Genomic DNA, 14,713 nt, shown 5'->3' with positions numbered 1-14,713 from the left:
CAAGGGGAAGCCGTGCCCGGTCGAGGGTGGTACACAGCAGGTGCTCCATAAACAGCTGTCGGAAGGATGAGTCATTCCACAAACAAAACCACAGGCTGCCGGGCTCACCAGGGACCCAACGCCCCGGCTCATAACATCCCCAGCAAGACACAAAACGACGACCACGTCCCCAACGGCGGCCCACGGCCGACACGGGAGGAGCCAGGTCTGGGGGTGGGGAGACCCCTCTGGATGAGGTCCGAAAACACCGTCACGTAGCCGACACGCTCCGCTGTGACCAGTGCAACGTGCACCGCGACAGGGCGGGCGGGGCCGCGCCCACGAAGGACCGCGGGGAGCGGGGCCTTGTGAGTCACCCCACGCGGCGGGAGGCCCGGGACTTGCCTCGTCAGCGTCCCACAGAGCAGCGCCGGCAAGGGGGGCCGGGCTCGGGGTACAGGGGCTCAGCAGGAACGAACACGGTGGACGCCAGCCTCCCGCGGCATCGGAAAGCCGAGCCCACAGGAAGTCCAGCCCTCGGTGAACCTCTTCCCGGAAGCGGGGCCGAGACGCACGTCGAGCTGCGCCTGCGCACGGAGGTCTACGCGCAAAGGGCCAATGAACGGAGGGGTGGGCGGGCTGTAGGCCAGCGACCCGTTTCCGGTTCCGGTGGGCCCGGGAGGGCCGGCTCCAGCGCTACGTGTCCCTGTATCCGAAGTGTCCGCGGGCAGGTAGGGCGCTGTTTCCCGGGGGCCGTGGGCGCGCCCTTTGTGACTCGAGGTGGCGGGCGGGCGGTGAGGGGACCCCTCGCTCAGGGCCGCGACCAGGGTCCGGCCAGCCTCTCGCGTGCAGCCGGAGACCCCGCGCCGCGGCCCCGAGGGAGAGCGGCTCCAGGGCTCGTGGGCCTTCCCGGCACGAAAACACCGGGTGTCGGCTTCCTGGTCGCTCATCCTCGGCCACCTGTGTGTGAGCCTAAGTCTGGGCCTCGCTGTCTTCTGTGCGGTGGTCGGACCCGGGGCCCTGCCGCCGGGGCGCCTTCGGGGTGGGCTTTGCGGATGGGAGCCCTCGGATGGGCGTCCCCTCGGATGGGAGCCCTCGGATGGGCGTCCCCTCGGATGGGAGCCCTCGGATAGGAGCCCCCTCGGATGGGAACCCTCGGATAGGAGCCCCCTCGGATGGGAACCCTCGGATAGGAGCCCCCTCGGATGGGAGCCCTCTCGGATAGGAGCCCCCTCGGATGGGAACCCTCGGATGGGCGTCCCCTCGGATGGGAACCCTCGGATGGGCGTCCCCTCGGATGGGAGCCCTCGGATAGGAGCCCCCTCGGATGGGAACCCTCGGATAGGAGCCCCCTCGGATGGGAACCCTCGGATAGGAGCCCCCTCGGATGGGAACCCTCGGATAGGAGCCCCCTCGGATGGGAGCCCCCGGATGGGCGTCCCCTCGGATGGGAGCCCCCGGATGGGCGTCCCCTCGGATGGGAGCCCCCGGATGGGAGCCCCCGGATGGGAGCCCTCGGATAGGAGCCCTTGGATGGGCGTCCCTTCGGATGGGAGCCCCCGGATGGGAGCCCTCGGATGGGAGCCCCCGGATGGGAGCCCTCGGATAGGAGCCCTTGGATGGGCGTCCCTTCGGATGGGAGCCCCCGGATGGGAGCCCTCGGATGGGAGCCCCCGAATGGGAGCCCCCGATGGGAGCCCTCGGCTGGGCGTCCCCTCGGCTGGGCGTCCCCTCGGATGGGAGCCCCCTCGGATGGGAGCCCTCGGATGGGAGCCCTCGGATGTGCGTCCCCTCGGATGGGAGCCCCTTCCATGGGTCCCCTTGATGGGTTTCCTCCCCTGGGCGTCCCCTCAGATGGGCGCCCTGGGGAGAGCTGTGTTCAGGCGGCCCCGCCACGCTCCTGGAGGATGGTCAGGATTCTAGGTCAACAGATCACAGTGGCTTATTGGGTCCCCTCCCTGACACTGAGTGGGGGGTTTGTGTATTGTCCCCCCCTCCTTTCCCATCCCCCGGGGAAAGAGCTCTTAACTCTCATCGTGACATCTGTAAAGTTCAAGCCCACTGGATATGAAGAACACAGTTCAGTGAAGTACTGAGAAAACAGGCACTAATATGATTCTGGAGGGACCCAACCTCCTTGGCCCAGAATGTGTATAGAATTCCCAGTGTATTTTAAATGTTTCCTGTCCATTATTCCAACTGCCCACCCTGGACGAGGAAAGGTTTCATGGCCGCATTTGAATCAGCACCTGGTCTTATGGTGACACTGTCACTGATTCAGCAGAAGTGTGTGAGTGTTTGTGTGCCGGCCACGGCCCTGAGCACTGGCGGTAACAGTAACAGTAAAATACACGTGGTACCCTGGCCCCCGCAGCTGTGGCATGGGCGGCTCTCAAAGCTAAGATTAGAAGGCGCTTCTACTGAGTAATAGATTCGGTAAAAGAACCTATATGAGAAACTCTGTAGCCCCCTTTCCTTAGAGCTATGTGCAAACCTAAAGGTTTGGGGTTTAGCTGGTAGCTTTAGTGAGTCCTTGTGGTTTTGGAAATGCGATTGGTCAATCCCACACAAATACACTCTTTTCTAGAAATGTTGAGTGGCATGGTTTGGACCAATCAGACTGAAATCCACGTTTGCCTCCACTCTGGGTCTTGTACCACAGTTGGCAGGAGACACTGTTCTGGGGAGTTTAAAATAAAATACAGGAAATATTTGTTGGGTTCCCAACATTGGTGGCTCCTCAGCCGGAACAGGGAGAGGACCGCAGAGTGGTGAGGCCTGGCCGTGTTGTAATCACCTAACCTGGTGATGGCAGTAGCCCTGCGCAGCCTTGTCAGTGATCGGAGCGTGGGTAAAACCTGTGCCTTTGCTGTTGATCTGATGCTTTGCTGGAATTCACAAAGATAATGACAGTTTAGGCTTGGAGTCTGTGTTTTATTTATTTTGTGAGATGGGATTGACCCACATCAGGCATGAACTTCTGGTTGGGCTCACTTACACTTTGATATAACTAAACAAGTCCTTGCTGTATGACAAATAATACCACTGACTATCTTTTCTGTCTTTTGTTTGTCTTTTAAACAAGCATCATGGATCAGGTAATGCAGTTCGTTGAGCCAAGTCGGCAGTTTGTGAAGGATTCGATTCGGCTGGTTAAAAGATGCACCAAACCTGATAGAAAAGGTAATAGCTTTAAAGTGAGAGGAAAAGTTCGGTCTTTGCATTATCTAAGCCTTTTATTTGATTAATATTGTCCTGTTTAATAGTCATTGCATTACTTTCTTTCATTCACATTTTTATTGGTTTATTTCACTTTATAGCTTTTTAAGACACTTATTCCTAAATTTTGCACACTTTATACATTTTTCTGTTTTATGTATTTTCAAATGGTGTAAGATTATTTATTACAGCCTTATTTTTCATGTTATATTTGCCTTAGTCATATTTAATGACTTTATAGTTTTTCATATCTTTGATATTTTTATTGTGGAAATCTTTTGGGAGTTCTCTGTGCTCTGTACTGCTCCCTTCACTCCCTCACAGAACCCTAACATGAATCAACTACATCATGGTTGCCACCTTAGGAAGTTTAATTTCTTATTCATCATGGCTCCTGTGTTCAAAGGTGCACCAGATCTGTCTGCTTGTATTCCTGGGTTGACCGCTGCCTGGGCCAGGAGCTGGGATTGCAGCAGAGAATGCAGTGCAGTGTATCACATACATAGAGAACTTAGGGGATAGAGAATGGGGATCAGTCCTTGTATTCCTGGGTTGACCGCTGCTGGGCTAGGAGCTGGGATTGCAGCAGAGAATGCAGGGCAGTGTGTCACATACATAGAGAACTTAGGGGATAGAGAATGGGGATCAGTCCTTGTGTTCTGGGTTGACCGCTGCTGGGCTAGGAGCTGGGATTGCAGCAGAGAATGCAGTGCAGTGTATCACATACATAGAGAACTTAGGGGATAGAGAGTGGGGATCAGTCCTTGTGTTCGTGGGGTGACCGCTGCTGGGCTAGGAGCTGGGATTGCAGCAGAGAATGCAGTGCAGTGTATCACATACATAGAGAACTTAGGGGATAGAGAGTGGGGATCAGTCCTTGTGTTCGTGGGGTGACCGCTGCTGGGCTAGGAGCTGGGATTGCAGCAGAGAATGCAGTGCAGTGTATCACATACATAGAGAACTTAGGGAGTAGAGAATGGGGATCAGTCCTTGTGTTCGTGGGTTGACCGCTGCTGGGCTAGGAGCTGGGATTGCAGCAGAGAATGCAGTGCAGTGTATCTCATACATAGAGAACTTAGGGAGTAGAGAATGGGGATCAGTCCTTGTGTTCGTGGGTTGACCGCTGCTGGGCTAGGAGCTGGGATTGCAGCAGAGAATGCAGTGCAGTGTGTCACATACATAGAGAACTTAGGGGATAGAGAGTGGGGATCAGTCCTTGCTCTTGTGGAGCTTAGACTTGCTCAGCAGTCCAGCCTTCAGTTACTGCTGTGGACAGTGTTCGGAAGGGAAATGGGGGCTCACCAGGGGGACAGATCCCCGGGGGAACTGGGTGAAATGGGAGCAGTGCCAGGGTCTGAGACCTTTACGTAAAATTGCACTCAACCCAGTTTGATTTTCAAGCCTTAATTTTGGCTTCATCATAATATCAAAGAAAATGAAGCTATTTTTTTTTAAATAAAAAAGTTATGTTTTGTGCTTTTATAATCAATATTTTTAGCAATGTTACCAATTTTTTTAGGACAAATTCTCTGTATTCTATCCACATTTTATTTATTTTTGGAATCTTGGTCATTTGCTGAGAAGATAAAATATTTCACTGCTTGTTGATGGATTTATTAATGGCATATACTTTATTTCTGTGTTCCTTAAATATCAATAAAGTATAAAAATTTAAAATTCATCAGTTTATTTACTATTAATAAATAGTGTCATATTTTATTTAAAATTATATATTTACTATCAGGAGAAATGTACACCAGTAAGTTTATGTCACTGCTAGTTTTTTCCCGTATATACTTAAATGTGAAAGTGATAAATTTTGTGTTTTTAATCCAGAATTCCAGAAGATTGCCATGGCAACAGCAATAGGATTTGCTATAATGGGGTTCATTGGCTTTTTTGTGAAATTGATCCATATCCCTATTAACAACATCATTGTGTAAGTAAACTTTTTGAAATAGACAGTATCTAGAATGGAATGAAAATGGAAACCATTTGCGTTGACTATTTGCTGTTTCACTAATGCACAGATATGTATGTCTCTTGACTTTTTAGTGCTGTTAGAATCTACTGATATATATATATTGACTACCCAGTAATTTGAAGTGATTTTGTTCTCATTGTGATTAAACAAGGTGTTTGAGTGACTGTAGTAAGCTGTCAGGGTTGAGAACCACTGTGTTAGTCTGAACTCTTTATTTTCAACTAGCATATTGTCTGTCAAAGTGAAACTTCTCCACTGACCATTCTGTTATGTAATGCATGTTTTTTGTCTTGTTCAAAAAGCCATTATGCTAGACTAATGAACACATTTCCCAAGTGAGGGTTCGGAGTTTCTAAGATAAATCTGTGCTAGCAGCCACTTCATGTCCAAGGACCTTTTCAGTCCAAGATTGTGAAGTTCAGTTTCTTCTCTGTGCCCTCGTAGTGATGAAGATGCGGCCCCAGCTGGCGGGTCCACAGACTCACAGTGCACTGCGTTTCAGATCATTATTGGGACGAGCCTACACGCGCTCTCAGCTGACCATTTTTCTTTCTTTCACAGTGGGGGCTGAAGAATACCTTTTCGAGAAGGGTTTCTCATCTTGGGGATTGGTGAACAGTGAAGATTTGAGAAACTCATGGAGTAAAAAATTTGCCTACCTGTTTTGTGATGGTCTTTCATTTTTTTTGTCTTCCAAGATGTTTTCTATTTCTAAATTAAAATAATTTCAAAATAAACAAACGTGTCTGTTTTCTATCACAGATATTTTCAAATTTTAATGATGGGAAGACATGACGGGTTCCCCTACCACCCTCTTCCCTTCCATCCTTCATAGTCTGTTTGCAGAAGCTTGAGAGCAGGGCGGAGCGTTGACTTGCTGCGCGCTCTGCCCTCGGGGAGGGGATGCGAGGGGAGGACGGACAGGCTGGTGCAGGATGGCGACCGCGACAGGTAGTCAGAGCTCCTGTAGACAGGTAGGTGCTGCGTGGAACGGCTTCCTGAATCCCGGCTGAAACGGCACAGGGGGAGGTCCTTCCGGGTAAACGGATCAGTCGCAGTCACAGACGCGGGCCTTCTGAATTCTGGGTAGGATTCACTGATAATTGTGACATGGAAAGGGCCTTCTTTACCATTGAAAAGAACAGTAATGAAAAATGAGACTGTTTATGCCCCTTAAAAACCTATTTTATTAGTCTGTTCATTCAGTGTTTAGTTGCTGAACTTTGTCTCCCAAGCTGTAATACTTCAAAAAAAATTGCTTTGTAGCACACACTGGCAAATGTCCTCTGAGTCTCTGAACAGGTTGGCAGGTGTCCAACTGGATAGTTGGGCGGCATCCCTCAGGGAAAGATCTGTTTTCCGAGTGATAGTAACATTTTCTGCCTGTTTTTGAGATGATGATAGTGTTTGTCTTAAATGAGTGGTGTTTTCCAGGAAATAAAACTATAACCTTGGCCGTGTCTAATCTCAGTAACACCATGGAGCCACATCTTACAGATACTTAGCTCCTTAAAGGTCAGAAGTGTGTGTGGTATGTACTTACATGTATGCATGTAAATAAATATGTGTGTGTATATGTATATATATTGCACAGACATGTATGTACAAATACATATACGCCTATACATGTGTATAGTAAGATGGTAAAATTAGTCTGAAGTGTAGACTTGCTTTGGGCAGATGTGTGTATTTTCTTACAGGATGTAATAATTTTTACAGCATACACTTGGACTTCTTAGTTTTCGTTTTGCTGACGTGCTGGTTTCTGACACAGGTGTGAAGGTGTCGCAGACCAGTGTTTATACGTGCGCAGCGCAGCCTGGCCGAGAACTGGTATGGCGCCCAGGAGCCTCCGCCCTCAACCCTGGAAAATAAAATGGGCTTTTCCTGTGACCCATCCTCTTAGCGCATCTGAGAGCCAGTGCATTTGTGTCATGAAATAGTGCTTCTTAAACTTCAAGTATAAAAATGACCTGAGGGAGTGTTTCTGACTCGGCAGGTCTGGGTGGGCCCGAGAATGTGCATTTCTGCCTGCCTGCCGATGGCTGATGATCCACGGCCACGCGTGGGTGGCAAGTTCTTAAAGTTCTTGATAACTGTAGTCTAAACATCTGTAGCAGAACATACTGTGCCCTTCTTAGGGCCGTTCTGCCGTTTTTATGAGCCCCTGTAACCGTAACAAGTGCTCGGCCACCTAAACTACTTGCACAGCAAAAACCACCAGCAGTCCCGCCGAGAGGGAGACTGACCAGGGAGACTGACCAGCAGAGGGCAGGCCTGCTGGGAGCGCAGGGAGTCGGCCTGGTTCCCCGGCCAGCTCTGTGCCAGGAGGCCAAGCTGTCTCCAAAGCCGCCCCCTCTCCATGGCGTCTCCCCTTGGCTGGGTTCTGCTCGGGAGGAAGGGCACTGAAGTCACCCTGTGTGTCACGTGTTAAGGGGACACCTTACATCCGCTGCTCCCAGTGAGCCGAGTCTGCCTCCTAGGTTTCCCGCTGGTCATCACTTCGTAGCAGGTCGGAGTCCTTGGGCGCAGCCGTCTGATTTTCCGAGGTCGTCGTGCCTGCCACCTCTTCCAAACACCGAGCGCCGTGTCGGTGCGTACGCCCCCCGTAATGCTTGACCTTTTTATTTTTATTTTTTAAATTAACTTTGATTATAGCACTGATGTAGAAAGGCTCCTGAAATGTCTCTTGTGATTTCACGAAGCTCAATGTGACAGGTCGTTAGGTCCCTGCTGTAATGTCATAAGAATGCACTTGTGTTCCCTACTAGACACTTGTTAAGTTTCTAAATGGACAGTGTCACATGAGCATTTTGGTTTGAGTTATGGGTGACTGTTTTGTTGTGTCCTAAGAGAGTGTCGCAATGTGGGGAGAAGCGGAGGTCTGCTCTCAGTTACCAGGGGTGGGCCCAGGTGGTCCTGCCTCCTCCGGGAATTGAAGGTTTAGGTAAAACAGCCTGACCCAGACTTAAAAATAGGTTTGCCTTTCATTCTTTTTCCTGGCTAACTATTTTAGAATACATTTTCTGGTTTCCTAGTTACTTCTCTACCAAGAGCTATTTTGGGCAATAGTAAGTAGATTTGAGACCGTTTTTTGGTGAAGGAGGTCCGCGCTGTCAGACCACGGTTGGGACTGTGCCCTGCAGGACCCTTTCTGTCCGCTCACTCTGTCTCAGCCTGTGCAGCGCTGAGTCGGTGCAGGAGGCTTCGAGCACCTTCCTATACGTGTGTTTGATCTGAAGGCTGCCGGTCGAGTCCTCGTGACTCCGGGCATCTGCTGCTCTGCCGGAGATCGTGCAACCCTTTAGCTTCAATTAGCTTTGATTTTGATTTTGATAACCTAGAACCTAGCGCGCCTAATTATAGACTCCTAATTTAGAGGAAGAGCTCCCAAGTTCCGTAGGCATAGCAATCGATGTGTATAAACTTGGCTTCATTGAAAAGGTGTCATTTTCAGAAAAATATCTAATATTAGTGATTTATATCAAAGTATGAAACGAGCCAAATAGCGTTCTCGAGGGAAGGGAAATTGGTTTTCTTTGCAAGGGTTCTAAATACCGGCCTAGCCCTCAAGTCGGGCAACATAGATTAGATTCTGTGGTTTTATCCTGCACCTGGGCAGAAGCTCTTTATGCTTCCTGTAGTCCTGTGATTCATTGATTCATTCATCACTTCAATTCATTCACACCTGCTCCAAGGTTTTGTCCTTGAGTTTCAAGAAGCATCGTCATGCCAGGTGTCCCTGAGTTGCTCATTATTCACCCATCTAGTAAGCATCTATTAAAAGCTAAAAATATGACCTTTTCATTTTTTTTGAATAGTGGTATTGCAAAAAGACAACAACAACAAAAAAACGCCCAATAGCACACAATTACACTTAATGTGTACCTACAATTATTCTTGGTCCACAATCTATAAATAAACTGTCATGCAAACTTCTGGAAACATTTCACAATCGCATGGATCTCTTGAATTATTTAAACATCATTATTAAAGCAATATTTTTAATGGACTCAGCAAGATGCCAAGTAACTACATCACAAATGTTACTTTAGAAATGTGATATTAGAAACTCAGAATTTACTTGACTGTACAGTGACCAGACTTCTTGGTTTTCCTGGAGTTGAGGGTTTTGCTCGGATCTCCGATTCTCAGTGCTGAAATCAGGGTGGTCAGTGGCCCATTTCCTCCACTAGCCAGGCTCTGTCTGGGATGAACTTGGTCTCAAGTCAGTGCTGACCAGAGCAGGAACTAAATCAGGGTCCTCAGTCACTTGTCCGGCAGGACCTCAACTTAAAGACCCGTCAGCACTGGACATCTGAATAGCAGTGTTCCCCTGCCCTGGTCACCTGAAGACTATATTAGGTTCTACTTTAATTCCAACCTTGATGACTGGGCTTAAATTTTAGTTTACCTACTTGACAACCCCGTTCCCAGTTGGGAGTAGAATAAACTCGTTAACACCACTTAGCTTGTGTAGGACGTAAAATCCTGTATAACTCTGCCAATCCAAAGCCTGCACCTCCTCCCTGACCTCTCGTCTCCCGGCTGCGGGCTGTGGTCCTGCTCTGGCTGCCCCGTCCCAGCAGCGAGGTGACTAGTACTCATTCCCGCGTGTCTTCCCAATTTGATTTGAGTCCTTGAATTGCTTCTACATGATTTGCTTATGGAATCTTCCTTCTCAGCGGTTCTCAAACCTTAGAGTACAAAGGAACCTCCAGGAGAGCTTTTAACACAGTTTCCTGGGCTCTGTCCCCAGAGATTCTGATCCAATAAGTCAAGGAAGGACCCACGGATCTGCATTCGAACAAGGGCCCGTAAGACTCCTGGTTCAGGTCGCACTGTGCGAAGCAGTGTTTTGAGTCAGACATTGCCTAAGGGGAGGACCTCCCCAGTACCTGGCCGGTTTGCACCCGAACCCTTATCGAGCCCAGTTCCGTCTTTCCCTTCGCATCAGCTCATTTTCTCCAGGGAGATGCCGGTGCACCAGACGCCACATCAGCCAGCCGGCCGGGAGGCTGGAGTGGACTCCAGTGGGGAATGACATCGAGGCCGACACCCTCCCTTCATGTCCTTTGCCTCACACATCACAGAGTCCACCTCACATTTTAACGTGCAGTGCACTCTGCAGGGGTGCGTGTTGATCAGATTAGGTCAGCCACGGAAACCTTGAAATTCATTTCGTTTCCGCCTGTTCCCTTTAATGCATTTTTACTGATCTAACAAGGTGAAGTCAGACAAAATGCAGAAGTTTGCCCCAAGGAGCTTCCGGCTCTGAGGCCCACTCTTGACTGCCTTCGTGAACTGAGTTTGAATTTAATTAACTGGATATAAGTGAGTCTCCCCAAGTGTCTGTTTCCCTTCTCCGTTTGCACTGTCCGAGTGCGGAGAAGACAGGGGGGTAAAGCGAAGCCAGGGAAGGGGCGTGGATCACAAAAACAAAACGGAATCTCACATTGTTATTGGTTCTGTTGTCAGCCGTGGGGATTTCAGCCGGCGCCTCCTGCACAGCGAAAGGCAGACGTGGCCATGAAGCTTGCTGAGCGAGGATTTCGTGTTTCTTCCTGAGCATGCACAAATAGGGACTTGGGTGACTGGAGACCTTTCTTTCATGGCTTATAGAACAGCTGGAAAGGGGTTTAAAGTTAGAACAAGAGGTGATTTATTCACTGACTCATATTTATGATGCAAAAGAAATAGAAATTCTTAAGTAGCTCTTAGGCCAAAGAGGAAATTAAAACAATATAATCTTAGCTTACCAAGCAAATGAAATGAATGAAAAGGCTATTTAAAAACTTACGGGATTTGGTCGAATTCTGGTCTTAAATGGGTTTTTGTATTTATTTTTATTTTTTTCTTTATTGATTTTTAGAGAGAGAGGACAGGAAGGGAGAGAGACAGATAGAAACATCGATGAGAGAGGACATCAACTGGCCGCCTCCTGCATGCCCACCACTGCGGATCGGGCCCACATCCTGTCTAGGTGCCCTGACAGGGAATTGAATCGGCGACCTCTTAGTGCAGGGTTGATGCTCAACCACTGAGCCACACCAGCCGAGCTCTTTGGGTTTTTTAAATATTTTATTATTTTTAAAGCAATTTTAGGTTCACAGAAACATTGAGAAGCAGGTACAGACATTTCCAATATACCTTCACCCCTCACACATATGTAGCCTCCCCGTTATCACTGTCCCCCACCAGAGGGCCACATGTGTCACAAGTGATGAACCTACATTGACATTCATTCACCCCAAGTCCATAACTGACATTAGGGTTTACTTTTGGTGTTGGGCATTGTCTGGGTTTTGACAAATTTATAACGACATAGATGCACCATCACAATACCCTACAGGCCTGCTTCTCTACCCTCGACTGCTCTGTGCTCTGCCCGTCCACCCCCTCCCCAACTCCGGCCACCACTGACCGTCTTACTCTCGCAGAGATTTCTTTTCCAGAGTGGCCTATGGTTGGAATCACACAGGACACAACCTTTCCAGGTTGGCTTCTTTCCCTCCGTGATGGGTATTTAAGGGTTCCCCATGCCTTGGCTCGGCAGCTCATTTCTTCTCAGCGCTGAGAAACATTCCGCAGTCCGGCTCCACCAGTCTGTTTACCCACCACCGCTGAAAGTGTCCTGGTGCTTCCGCTTTGGGCATCATGAGTGCAGCTGCGATGAACCTCTGTGCGGGTTCTGTGTGGACACAGGTTTCCAGCTCCTTTGGGTGGATACCGAGGATCGCTGTTGGATCACGGGGTAAGACTATGTTTAGTGTTTTCAGAGTGGCAGCACCATTCTGCACGCCCACGAGCAGGGCGGGAGAGTTCACGCGGCTCCGCGTTGGCACCTGATGTCTGTGTATTGGAGGTGGGCCGTTCTAACAGGTGTGCAGTGGTATCTCACTGTTGTTTCAGTCTGTGTGTCTCGAGGACGTGCGATGTGGAACACCTTTTCACAGGCTTATTTGTCATCAGAATATCTTGTTTGGTGAGATGTCTGTTTGTCACTCTGTCCCATTTTTAATCAGATTGTTTTCTTATTGCTGAATTTTTTTTTTTTTTTTTTGGTATGTGCCCCTAGCGGGAACCGAACCCGGGACTCTCTAGTCCACAGGCTGACACTCCAACTGCTGAGCCAAACCAGCCAGGGCTCTTATTGCTGAATTTTAAGAGTTTTTTTTTTTTGTTGTTACAAATTTTGGATAACAGTTCTTTATTAGATGTGTCTGCAAATATTTAATTCCAGTCTATGGCTTTAAAAAAAAAAATTCTCTTGACAGTATCTTTTGCAGAGCCAAGTTTTTAAATTTTAATACAGTCCTGTTTATCAATTATTTCTTACATAGATTATGCCTTTGGTGATGTATCTAAAATGTTACCAAAGTCAACTAGACTCTCTGCTATGCTATCTTCTAGGACTGTTATAGTTCTGCATTTTACATAGTGGTTTGTGCTCCATTTTGACATAATTTTTCAGAAGGTATGAAGTCTGTTTATGTGTGTATGTGTGTGTGTGTGTGTGTATGTGTGTGTTTGTGTATATATATATATATATATATATATATATATATATATATAGTTTTTTGCAGTGGGTGTTTAGTTCTGGCACCATTTGTTGGAAAGACCATCTTTGCTCTATTGTTTTGCCTTTGCTCCTTTGTCACATATCAGTTGACTGTGTTTAGGCAGGTCTATTTCTGGGCTTTCTATTCTGTTCCATTGATCTATATGTCTGTTCTTTTGCCAGTACTGCACAGTCTTGATGAGTGTAGCATATAATAACTTTGGAAGTCAGGTAGTGCCAGTCCTCTGACTTTGTTCTTCTTCAATACTGTGATGTCTGCACAATGACTTGCTGAGATGTTGATTGGGGTTGCATTCAGTCTGTAGATCAAGTGAGGAAGAACTGACCTCTTGAATCTTACGGAATCTTATCCATGAACATGGTCTATCTTCCTATTTTTTAGTTGTTTCTTTTTTTTTTTCATTCATTACTCCGAGTTCTGTGAGCAGCTGGCCTGCTCTCTCTAGCTCTTTAGGTCTCACAGGTGGGATTCAGACCCGCCCAGTGTGTCCAGCACACTCACAGCCACACATTAATCCATCCACATCTCCCTCCTGGAGCTTGATAACAGGAGTTGGCGCCACTCCCCGCCACCACTGCCCTTCGCAAGGACAGATGACACAGCTCAGCTCCTCTCTACTGTTCCTCGTAGGGCGTCAAAAAGTTGAGCCATTGCCTGTGAAAATATCATAGAACTCGTTTTGTACCTTGGTGCCTTGAATTTCTCTGTTGAGTATCCTATTATACCAACCAAATTATCATTCACGATCATTTAGACATTTTTAGATGATAAAGACTAAGAGGTTTAACAACTGCCAAGACATTTAAATACGTATTGCGGGAATAAGAAAAAATAGAAAATTGAACTTGGAGGGAAGGTATGAATATCATTAACTAGGAGCATATATTTAATTAACTGCTACATTTATGGTTCGCTTTTGTTTTTCAAAGTTATGCAGGCACATAATTTAAGAGGACAGACCTTGACTGGCATTAGTTGAACATGGTGTTGAAGAATGGGAGCCAGAGGTCACCTGTGCTAGGGTTCTTTTGTAAGGGAATTCTTTCCTGCCTGGCTGCCTTCAACGGGGACTCTGGCTTTTGTTCCTCCTTCAGACCCGGGTGCAGCTGAGCCTCTTCTGGGTCTCAAGCCTGCTAGCCTTCAGACGTGACCGTAACTCTGGCCCTCCCGGTTCCCAGGCCTTCCCTGGGCTGGAATGAACCCGTCGGCTCTCCTGAGTCTTCATCTTTCTGACTCACCTGCACCTCTGGGGATTCGCCTGCCCCGTAGTTCCCCGGGGCGATGCCCACAGGCAGTCTCTATGGGCACGCCTCGCTGGTCTGTTTCTCCGGAGGACTCATGCATGCTCCAGGGGAATTTGGAGCCAGGGTTGAAATGCTGTGTCTACAAGCACAGGGAGGCCAGGAGTTGTGCGAACACTAGCAGCTAAGAGAGAGTCGTGGGCCAAAGTCTCTCAGGACCCCAGAGCTTCCAAAGGAACAACCCTGCCAACACCCGGATTTCAGACCTGCAGCCTCCAGGACCCTGAGAGAATACATTTCCGTTGTTTTAAGCCACCCCGTTGGTGCTGGTCTGTTGCATGCAGGCAATGAACACGCCGCCTGTGGTCAGTGACTCTGTTAATGGAGCTGTGTCATCACAGCCCACAGGGGAAGACATGGGAAGTTCGGGGCTGTCCCCCTTGAATTATTTGGGGCTTCAACAGGTATCTGACGGTAAACACATCTCCCAGGTGTCCTGTCATAGAAGCCATGTAGCAGGTATTGCAGCGACCCCTGCTGTAAGCAACCTGGTGCCCAAGAAGTTCATGGTCTTCTGGCCTCAGGTTGCTGCTGGCAGAGAGAATCGGGCTCACCCGTGGGAACAGCAGATGGCCCTGTGTCTGGGTCAAGTCCGTCCCACCCAGTGGACAGGCGATGGTGGCGGTGGTAATGGGGGATCTTGGGCT

At 48.5% G+C, this 14,713-nt stretch overlaps 1 protein-coding gene across 1 annotated transcript; it reads left to right on the top strand.

Moving 5' to 3' along the window:
* Positions 1-586: 586 nt before the first annotated feature.
* SEC61G (SEC61 translocon subunit gamma) lies at positions 587-5,889 on the top strand. Its single transcript, XM_036246972.1, has 4 exons — positions 587-710; positions 3,065-3,162; positions 5,035-5,137; positions 5,744-5,889. The coding sequence occupies exons 2-4, from the start codon at positions 3,069-3,071 to the stop codon at positions 5,751-5,753; spliced, it is 207 nt and encodes a 68-aa protein (XP_036102865.1). The 5' UTR covers positions 587-710; positions 3,065-3,068; the 3' UTR covers positions 5,754-5,889.
* The last annotated feature ends 8,824 nt before the right edge of the window (positions 5,890-14,713 follow it).

Source organism: Molossus molossus, unplaced genomic scaffold (genome assembly GCF_014108415.1).
Source record: "Molossus molossus isolate mMolMol1 unplaced genomic scaffold, mMolMol1.p scaffold_m16_p_7, whole genome shotgun sequence".
NCBI classification, from domain to species: Eukaryota; Metazoa; Chordata; class Mammalia; order Chiroptera; family Molossidae; genus Molossus; species Molossus molossus.
This window is presented reverse-complemented; position numbering and strand designations above follow the sequence as displayed.